The sequence below is a fragment of the Herpailurus yagouaroundi genome, unplaced genomic scaffold, assembly GCF_014898765.1.
Source record: "Herpailurus yagouaroundi ecotype Mexico unplaced genomic scaffold, PumYag 184, whole genome shotgun sequence".
In the NCBI taxonomy this organism is placed as follows: Eukaryota; Metazoa; Chordata; class Mammalia; order Carnivora; family Felidae; genus Herpailurus; species Herpailurus yagouaroundi.
This window is the reverse complement of record NW_024412415.1, coordinates 17,585,294-17,598,887: the sequence shown is the minus strand read 5'-3', so window position 1 is coordinate 17,598,887 and position 13,594 is coordinate 17,585,294. Positions and strand designations below refer to the sequence as shown.

The 13,594-nt window shown below is 42.9% G+C and overlaps 1 protein-coding gene across 1 annotated transcript in view; it reads right to left on the bottom strand.

The window, feature by feature from the left end:
- Positions 1-13,305, bottom strand: part of TMOD2 (tropomodulin 2) — a 40,739-nt gene extending 27,434 nt beyond the window's left edge. The window contains exons 1-4 of the mRNA XM_040492695.1: positions 13,111-13,305; positions 11,325-11,481; positions 6,168-6,290; positions 1,776-1,862 (exon numbers count right to left, since the gene is read on the bottom strand). Of these exons, the coding sequence (XP_040348629.1) occupies positions 1,776-1,862; positions 6,168-6,290; positions 11,325-11,481; positions 13,111-13,236 (493 nt within the window). The 5' untranslated portion in view covers positions 13,237-13,305. The remainder of the gene's footprint in view (positions 1-1,775; positions 1,863-6,167; positions 6,291-11,324; positions 11,482-13,110) is intronic.
- Positions 13,306-13,594: the final 289 nt, after the last annotated feature.

Sequence of the window (13,594 nt, the reverse complement as noted above, 5' to 3'; positions counted from 1 at the left end):
GAGGTATAGATTCAATGAAATCCCAGCAAGTTATTTTGTATACATCAACAAACTGATTTTAAAGTTTATAGGAAGAGGCAAAAGACCAAGAAAAACCAACACAATACTGAAAAAGAACAAAGTTGGAGGACTGACACTACTCAACTTTAAGACTTACTACAAAACTACAGTAATCAAAAGAGTGTGGTATTGGCGAAAGAATAGACAAACAGATCAATATAACAGAGTAGAGAGCCCAGAAATAGATCCACATAAATACAGTCAACTGATTTTCAATAAAGGAGCAAAAAATGCAATAGAGAAGAGTATTTTCAGTAAATGGTGCTAGAACTGGACAACCATACACAAACAATGCATAAAAAAAGGGTCTAGACACAGACCTTAGACCCTTCACAAAAATTAACTCAAAAATTTTCACCTAAATGTAAAATGCAAAACAATAAACCCCCTAGAAGAAAGCATAGATGAAACTACGCTGCATGATATCATAATGGTGGATCCATGTCATTATACATTTGTCCAAACTCATAGAATGTACAACCCCAAGAGTTAACGCTAATGTAAACAACAGACTTAGGGTGATAATGATGTGTCACTGTAGGTTCATGAAGTGTAACGTATGTACCACTCTGGTGGGGGATGTTGGTAATGGAGGAAGCTATGCATGAATTGAGGACAGGGAGTATATGGGAAATCTGTGTGCCTTCTGCTCAGTTTTGCGGTGTACCTAAAATTCTAAAAAAAAAAAAAAAAAAAGCCTTAAAAAAAGTTAATGATATGTCTGTGCATAAAAGCCCAGAAGATTATGTGCCAGATTTTTAAAAACAAACATGTTGTCAGAATGTTACCCTTTGATACTGAAGTTAAAAAGGATAAACATTTTTCATCTACATGAATAGGCAAAAATGAAAAAAAAAGTAATACTGCTCATTGTTTGGATAAATAGCTCAGTATCAATGATGGTCTGTAAATATGCTGCTCAGACTAGAAAGTACCTGCTAAGTCTCCTTCAAAGAGAATAAAATACACTTCACCTAAGAAAAATCTGTAATCTTCTGCAAGTTTTTACAGCACCTGGATCGCACTGTAGCAAAATTACTTGATTGTTGGTCCGTCCCTCCCATGGACAGATAAGTTCCTTTAGGCAGAGACCATTTTTTATCTTCATACCTAGAACATTCCTGATGCATAAGGTATTCAGTAGATAACTAATGAACGAGTAAATACGAGAGTCTAATAAAGTGTACGCTTTTCTGGGAAACGCTGACACAGAGAATTGTGGTCTTGAACTTTCTGTGCCGGCTAAGTCCATGCCAGTTCTGTGCCGGCTAAGTCCATTCATACTCAGGGGGAAGTAGGAATTCAAATTCTAATGACCTGTGTCCATTATTGAGAAAACAAAGATACCTAATAGAAAAGGGAACTTACTGAAAATACTATTATTGATTAAAAAGCATCATCAGGAACATGAAACTCTGCAATCTCTGTTGACTATGCAACCTTTTTATCAGCAATTTTATATTTTGGGTGAGTAGACCCACCAAAAGAGTATGTTCTGGGCAAAACACACTGATTGGTCCATTATGCTGCAAAAACTTTGATTATTGGCTTCCCTATTCTGGTTTGAATGCCCAGAGCCCAGTGATCCTTAGTGCGTTGACAGAATCTACCTTCAAAGCCTACAGGATGGAACTCTGGATTCAACAGGCATCCCTCTTATCAACACCACCTGAAGCTCTCAATTTTCACACACCACAGACTCCACATCAACTTACTTCTCACGGGCACTTTGCCACCTTTAGTGCTGGCCGTTTCTTCATCAAACTTTGGATTGTTGAGTAAATTGTGTACTCCAAGAACAGCTAAAAACAAAGATTAACAGTGAATATACATTAAGTTTGGGAAGGCACATTAGGATGTCCACAATGTTAATTTTCCTTGAAGAACAATTCTTCGTATCATAAAGGTAAGTGTCCAGAGCCCCCCAGCCTTGCATAGTGTGTGGGACACATACAGTGTTAAATAAGCTTATATATTAAAAAAATCTCTTTCCAAGGCCACCAGCAATCTTCAGATGTCTTTCTGGGGCTATACAGGTAGAATCATTTAGCATCTGGGGACAATGGTCCAGTTATGTCCCCAAATTACTGAAAACTTGCTTAGACCTCCTAGTTAAGTAGACTCAACCTTTCTGTTTTCTCATCTGTAAAATGTGAAGGTGGGACTGAGTCTCAGGATATTTTAAGATCTAACGTTATATAGATTACAGCATGTACTCTCCCAGAGGCAAATAACAGAAAGATCATGGGCCTCTTTCAATGTAAGCCACCCCTTTCTCAGGACCAACAGTTTTCCTCTCCAGTTTACAGCATCCTAGGGTGGTAAATAAAAGAGATGTCAGCAATAAAAGGCCACATAAGCATACTGAGATTTTCAGTCTCCTGTATTATGTGAAGCTTGCACCAGGAGGCAGCACAGGACGCAAGAAACAGCACTGGGCGAGAACGAGCTCTGGGCAGGCTGAAACACAACTGCCCGATCTTCCGATGAAACTGTACAGATGAGACTGGCCACCTGGAGAAGAATCCCAGGACAAGTCATCTGTCAATAGGTAGTGGAGGAGCATCTCAGAGCTCCTCATCAGCTGTACCATAATCGACACATCAGGAGGAGGGAGGCAGCCAGCAGCAGCCCAATAAAGGGCAAAGGTGTAGAGCCAACAAGTCCAGGGTTAAGAGTGGTACTCAGGAGCAGTCACCTAGAGTTAGAATCCTGGTTTTATCACAATCTACCTGTGTGACTTGGGAAGTTACTAAATGCCCCTGAACATCAGCTTCCTCGTCTGTAAAATAGGGATAATAATTATTCTTCAAGTGTTACAAAGATTAAATGACTTCCCATGCATCAGACAATGTTCTAAGTGCTTTACACATTCTTGTTAAAGAAATAAGAATTTGTTGCTGTGTTTCTGGCACTGCCTAAGGAGAAGACGCCCTATTTGTTTTTTTAATTTTTTAAAAATTTTTTTCTTTTTTTTTTCAATATATGAAGCTTATTGTCAAATTGGTTTCCATACAACACCCAGTGTTCATCCCAAAAGGTGCCCTCCTCAATACCCATCACCCACCCTCCCCTCCCTCTCACCCCCCATCAACCCTCAGTTTGTTCTCAGTTTTTAAGAGTCTCTTATGCTTTGGCTCTCTTCCACTCTAACATCTTTTTTTTTTTTCCTTCCCCTCCCCCATGGGTTTCTGTTAAGTTTCTCAGGATCCATATTAAGAGTGAAAACATATGGTATCTGTCTTTCTCTGTATGGCTTATTTCACTTAGCATAACACTTTCCAGTTCCATCCATGTTGCTACAAAGGGCCATATTTCATTCTTTCTCATTGCCATGTAGTACTCCATTGTATATATAAACCACAATTTCTTTATCCATTCATCAGTTGATGGACATTTAGGCTCTTTCCACAATTTGGCTATTGTTGAGAGCGCTGCTATAAACATTCGGGTACAAGTGCCCCTATGCATCAGCACTCCTGTATCCCTTGGGTAAATTCCTAGCAGTGCTATTGCTGGGTCATAGGGTAGGTCTATTTTTAATTTTCTGAGGAACCTCCACACTGCTTTCCAGAGTGGCTGCACCAATTTGCATTCCCACCAACAGTGCAAGAGGGTTCCCATTTCTCCACATCCTCTCCAGCATCTATAGTCTCCTGATTTGTTCATTTTGGCCACTCTGACTGGCGTGAGGTGATATCTGAGTGTGGTTTTGATGTGTATTTCCCTGACGAGGAGCGACATTGAGCAGAAGATACCCTATTTGATAGACACAGGCCACTTAGGTCATCCAAATATATCTTGCTTTGGCCCTATATGCACTGAGCAACTTTTTTTTTTTTTTTTTAGATTTTTTTTTTAAGCTTATTTATTTTTGAGAGAAAGAGACAGTGTGAGCAGGGGAGAGGCAGAGAGAGAGGTTGACACAGAATCCGAAGCAGGCTCTAAGCTCTGAGCTGTCAACACAAAGCCCGATGCAGGGCTCAAACTCACAAACTATGAGATCATGACCTGAACCGAAGTTGGGTGCTTAACCTACTGAGCCACCCAGACGCCCCTTCACTGAGCAACTTCCAATTATAATTTGGCTCCCCTTGCCAAGTTTCAATTTTTGTTTTATCTGTTTCCTGGGAATCTGGCTAGTGGATCTGCCCCAAACTGATGGCCCTTATGTGCATAGACAAGATGAAATCTCTAGACCAGCAGAGCTGGTGGTCAAGCTGAGGTACAGACGCTCTGAGAAATGCTGCCTTGGAGGTCAGCTGCTGCTCCCTTGCCATTGTCTACCTGCCATCATAACATGTGCAGGCCATTGATACTCATTGTTATCTAAACCTCACTGGCTGTCAGCCCATCCACTCATGGGGCTGCTTTTGATCTTCCAGAAAGATCCACCCTAGAGAAGATGCTGTCACCCACCCCCAGGTGGGCTTCGTGAGCTCTGAGGGAGCACCTGACGATGGAGTGAGGCTGAGTAGAGATAATAACACAGTTTTCTTTCTGGATTATTCCCCTGGTATTATTATTGTATGAATTTCAGAATCTAGATTCTTTCAAATGGTTGGTGTTTTTCTCTTTCTCCTTTCTTCAGCATTTCCTGGGAATTCGAACCCAGCCATGCATTCTCCCTTTGGGCATGTCCATGAGACAACCCTTGAGAGGAGCAGTAACCATAACAAGATCCCTCCACAGCAACCACAGGGCTAAGTAAAAAGGTCACTGCAAAGCACCTTCTTAACTGCATGATGCAGATGCCTTAACTCCTACAGTGATTTCTGAGACAGGTTCAAATATGTGAACTTAATATTGATGACTATTACAGAAGGAATGGAAATGTAGCTGAGATGGCATGGCTGGTTCTCCTGGGAGGGAGGATTATTATTACAAATGTCTTTCAGTGGAATAAAGATGTGAGAATTTTTGCCAAAGCTTGTGGACTGTTTCTGAAAGCATCTTTATCCTGTGGTGACCTAATAACCCTAATAATCCATATTTACATCCCACTTGGAAAAAAAACACATCCCATTAATGCACAAATATGCTGGTATATGCATAGAATCTTTCTTGAAGGATATATTAGAAATGGGAGGAGGCTTAATTAGGGTAAGAAACTTTTTTTTTTTTAACATTTATGTATTTATTTTTGAGAGAGAGAGAGAGAGAAAGAGAGAGAAAGTGATTGGGGGAGGGGCAGAGAGACAGGGAGACAGAGAATCCCAAGCAGGCTCTGTGCTGTTAGCACACAGCAGGATGCGGGGCTCAATTCCACGAAACATGACATTACGACCATGAGCCAGAATCAAGAGTCGGGTGCTAAACCGACTGATCCACCCAGGTGCCACAGAAACTTACTTTCAGTACATAGCCTTTTGTTGTTGTTGTTATGTTCCAGTAATAGTTTATTTACAAAAACAGGAGGCAGGTCGCAGTTAGCTGACCCCTAATCTACTGCCATCTTGACTTCCCATTCTTCTATACTATTTGTGTTTTGCCTATCTGCATGTATAATCAATTCAAATCATAACAACATTTACTATTTTGTTGCTATGGTTAAGAAAACTAGAAAAAGATGAGATCGGGCTGATTGGCTTTACTTCCTGCGTGGATGTAATGGTAAATAACTCCTGCTCCATTGTGGGGCTAACAAACCTCTTAGTGGCAATCAGAATGGAATGGTGACTGTGGGGAAGGGCAAGAGCTTCATGAATATTTTATGAGGATAAAATGTGATAAAATGCAAATATGAAAGCTCCTTAGAAAGAGTGAGGGCTATTATTTTGTTGTTTAAATTCTCAGTGCTCCTTTAGATTTATTCCCTTTGGTTTCTCAAACTCTTGAATTTTGTAACATAGGTATTATTGGGACAGTTTACATCTGAGATAGGACTCTAAATTTTATAGCTGAGACACATACAGCAAAGTAAGGTTTGCTCAGAGAGGTTAAGTCACTTGCATTGAGTCTTACAGCCACATAATAACAGAAGACAATCTGGTATTGCAATCCTTATCAGTAGTTACAGAGAAGCTCAAAGGCTGCTGCTGGGGTGCCGGTGAGTGCCTGGAGGTCACAGAGCCAGACAGGCAAGGTTCCCAGAGTTGAGGACTAACCTGCAAGATCATAGAGTTCGGTGTCAGAGGCGCTGGCCAAAGCTTCTTCTAGTTCTGGGTCAAGGGTCACTTTTTCTTCTTTACGAGTTTCTACGGGCTTTTCTTTGGGGATGAAGACTCTCCCTTTAAATCAGAAGAAAAACAATAACCATTGTGTGTTGCTGACCAGGGTAGGGTAAAAGGACTGACCAGACAATGCAGCTCTGGCCACTAAAAGTTGCATGCCCAATTGGGATTCCTTAATTGCTGGGATGGCAGTAGCATTAATCCACTATCAGAGGGAAGGAATGTCAGAGGAGGAATCCTGTGTTTTGCAACACAAAGATGTGAGGAGACAACAGTCTTTAAACAGACAGGGAAACGGTAGTTTTTACCTCTCTACCATTGATCGCCACCATTGCCCTTATACCTGGACAAGAGAGGTCCTGCCACAGGCCCCACACTTTAGAGGGCCCCACTCTGGTCTTCCTCTCCTGCAATCTCCCTCCTCCCCATATCGAGGAAGGAGTCATGGGGTCAAAGGGACATTACCATCCAGAATCCAGGCCACCTGCTAGACCATGCTCCATGCATCTAGAACCCTGGAATTCTCTGCCCAAAGACACCTAAACCTGCTTCCAAGGCCTGCATGAATCCCTTCCCCGTGTCACTCTAGGCCAAGAGGAGGCTATTTGTGGGTGAGTATAGATGAAGCTTGGGTATGTAGGCTGGGTGTCAAATATGTGTGCTGAAGCCCAGCAGTGTAAGACAGACTCATATGCTTGCATGAAACTTTTAGAAGTCCAAGAATCCTGGCTTTCTAGGTATATCTGTAGCAGTGTGTGTGTGTGTGTGTGTGTGTGTGTGTGTGTGTGTATTATTTATTTATTTAGTTTGAGAGAGAGAAAGAGAGCATACATGAACAGGGGAGGGGAAGACACAGGGAGAGAGAAAATCCAAGCAGGCTCTGCGCTATCAGCATAGAGCCTGACACAGGGCTCAATCCCATGAACCATGAGATTGTGACCTGAACTGAAATCAGTAGTCAGATGCTTAACTAACTGAGCCACCCGGTGACCCAAACATATATATTTTTTTAAGTTTGTTTATTTTAGAGAGAGAGAAAGAGCATGAAAACAGGCAAGGGCAGAGAGAGAGGGAGAAAGAGAATCCCAAACAGGCTCTCCACTGTCAGCGCGGAGCCCAATCTCATGAACTGTGAGATCATAACCTGTGCTGAAATCAAGAGCTGGATGCCTAACCAACTGAAAGACCCAGGTACCCCACAGTATAAAACATATTTTAATAGTTTGTTAGCTTTTTTTCAAAAAAATTTTTAACGTTTATTTATTATTGAGAGACAGACAGAGCTTGAGCATGGGAAGGGCAGAGACAGAGACACAGAATCTGAAGCAGGCTCCAGGCTCTGAGCTGTCAGCACAACCTGATGTGGGGCTCGAACCCACAAACTGCAAAATCATGACCTGAGCTGAAGTCAGACACTTAATCAACTGAGCCACCCAGGCACCCCAACAGTTGGTTAGCTTTTAAATATAAAAAATGGCACATGGACTTCTATTTGTGTTCTTGCTTTGGACCTTGCAAATTGGAGGTTCCTGAGGGACAAACTGGTGCTCTTCCAGAGTTTTTCCCCCTAGACTGATATTGTTGACTACTATGTTGATGCTGTATCTAGGGTCACTTGGACTAGTGTAGTGACCTGGGGACACAGCCACCTCTCTAGAACATACCAAAGGAAGTCAGATTTAAAGGGAGAAATCAGGGTTGACATTTTTAGAATTATGGTGGTCTGTGAACAGCAAGGTACTCTGTGCTTCCCATATGCACATACTCTGCCAGCAACTCCTGCTTCATTCTGTCAGCCAGATTCCATTTACTTTGACCCTGACTTACTTCTGAATATGTCGATATCTATGCCCTACCTCACCAGCCTCAACCTCTGGACTGATGATCACATCAGTGGGAGAATCGCATGTTACCTGCTCCTAACACTCAGCCAGGTCAACGCACCCACATCCCACATGGGCAATGACTCATAAAGGGAAACCCAGGACATTCCAGATCTGCCATAGCAATACTCCAGACCTACTTGCACTTTTTTCCAATTCCTTCCAGCTTTTGATTTATGGTTTCTTTTTTGGAGCTGCTCTTACTTCTTGGCATGATCTTTGACATTGTTCTCCTCCATTTTGATCTTTGGAGTTCCCTAAAGACACACCCTTCAATTGCCCTCTCCTCTGTCCCCTTGGGTAGAACAGACAGCTGGCTCCAGCTTCAGCCAATGGGGACCAACACTGTTTCTAGGTCTCCATGGCTAGCCACTCTTCCCTACTCCCATTGGAAAGGTAAAGGTCAAACCCAAAGTCAGTAACTCTCCTTCATGAATCCTCTCCAAGAGATGTCCCTGGTTGCAGGGGCTACAGACTTCCTGATACTTTACCAGATCTTCAAATGCTTGCATATGTTAACAGGGACTAGGTAGAGCTGGGCACCCTAGAGAGACACCACTGCTTGTGGTCAATCTGGGGTCAAGGTCTCTACCATTGACCATCAACCTGCTTCCTGCCTCAGCATCACATAAACTGCCACATTTCCCAGAAAGAAGGAAAATACACTGGAGAATGATGAAAAATACAAGGAGAATGACTAGAAGATAGAAAATGAAAAAGAAAATAACCAATCAATAACATCTCAGATGCTAGGGTTCATCCCAGACTTATTTTTCATAGTGTCTGCAGCCCAAAGCATTTTCCTTGCGGCTCAGATGATCTTGATTCCAGAGTCAAATAGGCTTCTACATTTCTCCTTCCTGGTAGTTTTTAGGATTACCCAAAACACCAGGTACACAGGTCGCCCCCAGTTGTCAAAATTTAGGACAACTGCTGGTGCATATCCATTTTTAGGGTGGGGCAATCACACATCATGTTCTAAGTGAATAAAACCATCACAGAAAGTTAAATGTGGCCCAGGAACCTCAGGGCCCAGGGCACACGGTATTCAGAACTGAAGTTGTACAGCCCCTCTTCTGAGGCTTTCATGATTGCCTCCCACCGCTCCCAGTTGGTTAGCTGGGACCAGGTCATCTGCTGGTCCTTCCAGGGGCGCTGCAGACTCTGCTCTGATCCCTCCGCTCTGTTTGGAAACTTGCTCTCTGCTCATTTTGTCCAACTGTGTTGCTTGTCAACCTTCTCCTAAGCACTATGCAATTTGTGTGCCCCTTCTGTATTACCATTTACTACTCAGACTGCTCCTGGACTCCTAACTCCCATGTGAAACATCTGGAAATTAATCTGGATTAAGAGATACTTTACCATTGCTGCTCCCCCAGACCTGTACTCTGAGAAGAAGCAACCACAACTTTCCTCTTATTATTCTGTCACTATCCTAATATTGGATGTTAATTGGGATTTTATTGAAGATTTGACATTGTAATTGTTCTTTCACAATGAAATCGATCCAACAGCAGTTACACTGCCTTAGAAACAGCTCCATATTTCTATGGTATTCCTTAGTTATTTGCCCAATTTGTCACTGTCCAACTTCACTTTCTTAGTAAATTGACGTTATCAGTGGTGCCTGATGCATCAAATGTGCACAATTCAGAGGGCTGCCAGATGTTGCTCTGACTCATGCCAACTGAGGAGCTATGCTCCTGCCCCCCAGGACCCCGAACAGCAGCTCTGAGGTGGCATTCATTCGAACCTCTGTTTATCAAGTGCCTCCCCAGTGCCAGTTTCTATGCTGGGATGCAAGAGAGACACAGTCTCACTGTAGGGATCTCTTGTGGGATCTCAATGTGGGAAACACACAAACCCAAAGTAAATAGACAAAATGATGAACAACACTGAGATAGTGCCGTGAAAGCAATAAATGAGTGTCATGGCAGAAAGAAGGGAAGGTCAGGGAAAGCCCAAGGACCTGACATTTAAGCTGAGATGTTTAGAATGTGAGAAATGGGAATGTGGGTCAGAAGGAAGGGGCCATGAGAAGACCCTGGGATGGGAAAGGAACTTGGCAGATTTGGGGAAATGAACAACGACAATGGGGCTAAGACTTAGCAAGAGAAGGGGAAATGAGATTAGAGAGGTGGGCAAGGTGAGCTCTCCCAGGGCTCTGAGGACCACAGTAAGGATTTGAGACTTGAAGCAGGGGAGTGACATGATCTGATTTGCATTTTAAAAAGACTGTAGTTGCCATGAGGTTACCAATGATTCCATGAGTATCCTTGGGCCCAAGTCACTGTCTGCAGCTGTGGAAACTGCACAGGCTATTGGGACCCATTTTTCCTCCAAAAGGGAGCCCAGGGTTAAGAGCTAAGGAGGATGGGTTTTCCTTGTCTTGGAGAAACATCCCTTTGCTCCTCAGAGCCTCACCAGGACGATCACAATGCTTTTCTCACTAGACGGTAAGCTCCTGGAGGGCAAGGTAGGGTCTTATTCACTGTGGCCCCAGCACCTGGTGTCTGGTAAATCCTGGCTGAGGGAATGGTTGACTGCACTGGTCTCTAACGGTAGCATCTCAGGTTAGGGGTCTGGTGCCACCGCTATCCTAGACATGGAGTAGAAAGGCCTTGAGGGGCGTCTGCAGCTGGTCAAGCACTGGGCTAAGAGAAACACACTAATGCCTATAAACCTTTGAGGCACGACACTACCTCATACTGCCAAAGCTTTTTCTTTGGGGTTCAAGATATTTTTCATAGAACTAACTTGAGTACCATCACACTCTAAGTATTCATTTACTTAGCCTATATATTCTGCCGTATTTTTTTTTGCTGAGTAAACATCATTTTTTTGGAGGAGTTTTAGGTTCACAGAGCACAGTACAGAGAGTTCCAATATACTCCTTGTCCCACACTTATAAACCCTCCCCCATCGACATCCTGCAGCAGAGTGGTACATTTGTTATAACTGAAGAACCTACATTGACATCATTATCACCCAAAGTCCGTACATTACATTAGGGTTCGCTCATGGCGGTGCACATTCTACAGGATTGGACAAATATACACTGACATATCTCTACCAGCCATGATTCTTTTAATAAAGAATCCAGTTCTTGTGCTTCCTTCCCACTTCCAGGTCAGTTCCCTTGCTGGACCCCCTGTGACAAGGTATCCAGAGTCCCTTTGTCCCAGGATGTGGTACCTGTGGTCCTTACCTTTCTTTTCTCCAGTAAAGGGCACAAAGTCTTCCCTGTCTTTCTGTTCCAAAGCCTCCTTCTCCAGGTACATAAGGAGGTGCTCACGATCAAATGGGCCAGTGGCTGCTTTCTGTGTCTGGTCTTTCTGTCGCAATCCAGCCGGTAGCAGGGCGCTCTGATGACACAGAGGTGTGAGCAGGAAGGAAGGTGTTTGCCCTACTGATGCTCTGTTACCCGCCCCCCACCCCAGCCCTGCTGATACTGGGGAGGCAGGGCACCTGTGCAGAGACGTATACGTGAACTGAGGACGGAGGTCTCTGGCATGTCTCTGAGGCCCTACTTGCTCTAACATCCTGTGCTGAGAGGAAGGCTCCCAGTGAGTGCAGGCAGAACATAAACGGCTCGAGCAGCCTCTGAGTCTTCTGTAGCTGCTTTCTAGAATGTGGTGGCAAAAGTCCAGCCACCCTTTGTGGCCTCCTTCCTCACAGATCACACTTAGGTTTGGCCAGCTCTGTACCCAATGTGCTCCTAGGCAGGCATATGGAGACTAATGAGGAGCCAACATGGCTATCCTCTCCTATCTCTAGCCTCTCTCCTAGGAAAACATCCAAGCACGTGAGCAAATAGGGTAAATGCTGATACTTGCTTGATGAAGCTTAGGGATTCCTTAAGTTTCAAAACTAAAAAAAAATTTTTAAGTAAATAAAATATCCAATGTCTGGCCTATCAAAATATCATATAAATAATTTTTAGCGACATTTTTATTTATAGTAAAAACCACTATTTTGGATGCCTCTGATTCTAAGTTTAAGATAACACTATCAGGGCTGAAGAAAGTGTTTGCTAAACAAACACTGTAACAAGCTACTTAGCATTTCAAGAGCTGATAAAAATATTAGAAGCTCCACTTAAATTTACATGATATTGTTGTTACAATAACTCAAATCTATCCATTGCTGTAAGATCACCAAAGGTTTCAAGTTATTTATGCAGTTTTTATAAATAAGATATAAAACAGATCTGTATTTGGGGGTAAAGACTTGGTTTAAATACCACCTCTGGTGTTTACTAATATGGGATCTTATATCAATTACCTCTCCTAGTTTGTCCCCCTCATATATGAAATGGGAATAAAATTTTTTAATTTTTTTAATTTTTAATTTTTTTAATTTTGTTTGAGAGAGAGAGAGAGAGAGAGAGAGAAAGCATGCACAAGTGGGGGAGGGGCAAAGGGAGGGGCAGGGGGCAGAGAATGAGAAAGAGAGAGAGAGAGAGAGAGAGAGAGAGAGAGAATATCCCAAGCAGGCTCCACACTCAGCATGGAGCCTGACACAGGGCTCGATCCCATGACCGTGGGATCATGACCTGAGCCGAAATCAAGTCAGACACTCAACTGACTGAGCCACCCAGGCGCTCCTGAATGGGAATAATATAATTTACTCCAATGGCTTCTGTGCCCAGTAGACTGTATGACCTCACAATAGAACTTTGGTAAGATTTGTTCCCTTTCCCTCTTTCTTTTCTTCCTCCCTAAGTCAGACTGTTCCTTTCTTAAGAAATGGAAAATATTTTTTACTATTTACATTAAATTGGTTTTTGAGAAATACGTTTGCCGTATTATACAGATGTGGCTACTGAGGTTCTTTATGAATTTGTCAGAGTGAATCACCCAGAACCAATCAGGGGAAGACCCCAGAATTTGCATTTGGAGCTAAGGGATCTCTCTACCATTGTTTAATGACCAAGCCACACCACTTATCCCATACTATCATGACCCACGCTGCTTCAGTTCCAGGTCACTAACCTTGGGATCTAGGTCATCAAGAACATTTTCCAACTGTTTCAGTTCCTCTTCTGAGAGTTTGCCAAGAAGCTCATCTTCATCGATGTTCTTGTATTTCTCCAGCTCTTTCTGAAAAGGGAGTGCCATGGTTTCTTATATGCCCTTCTCATGGGTCATGAACATTTAAACAGACCAGCTTCCCAGGACTTCAGAATACTACAAATAAGAAAGAGACACTGTTATTTTATTCCACGAACTGGACTTATTGACAGGAGACAGGGCTCTGCTATCTGCCAACGGAGTCTTTATTGGACGAATAATTCAAAGAAAAGGTAATATCACCTCCTTCCACAGAGCAACCGGACAGCTTACAAAGGGTTTTCATATGCATTCTTTCACTTATTTAGATCTTTCCAAGCGGTCCAGAAAGGAATCCTGGACAGATATTAATATCCCATTTTACAGATGAAGATTCTGAGGCAAAGGTGGCTAAGTGCCTTGCTCG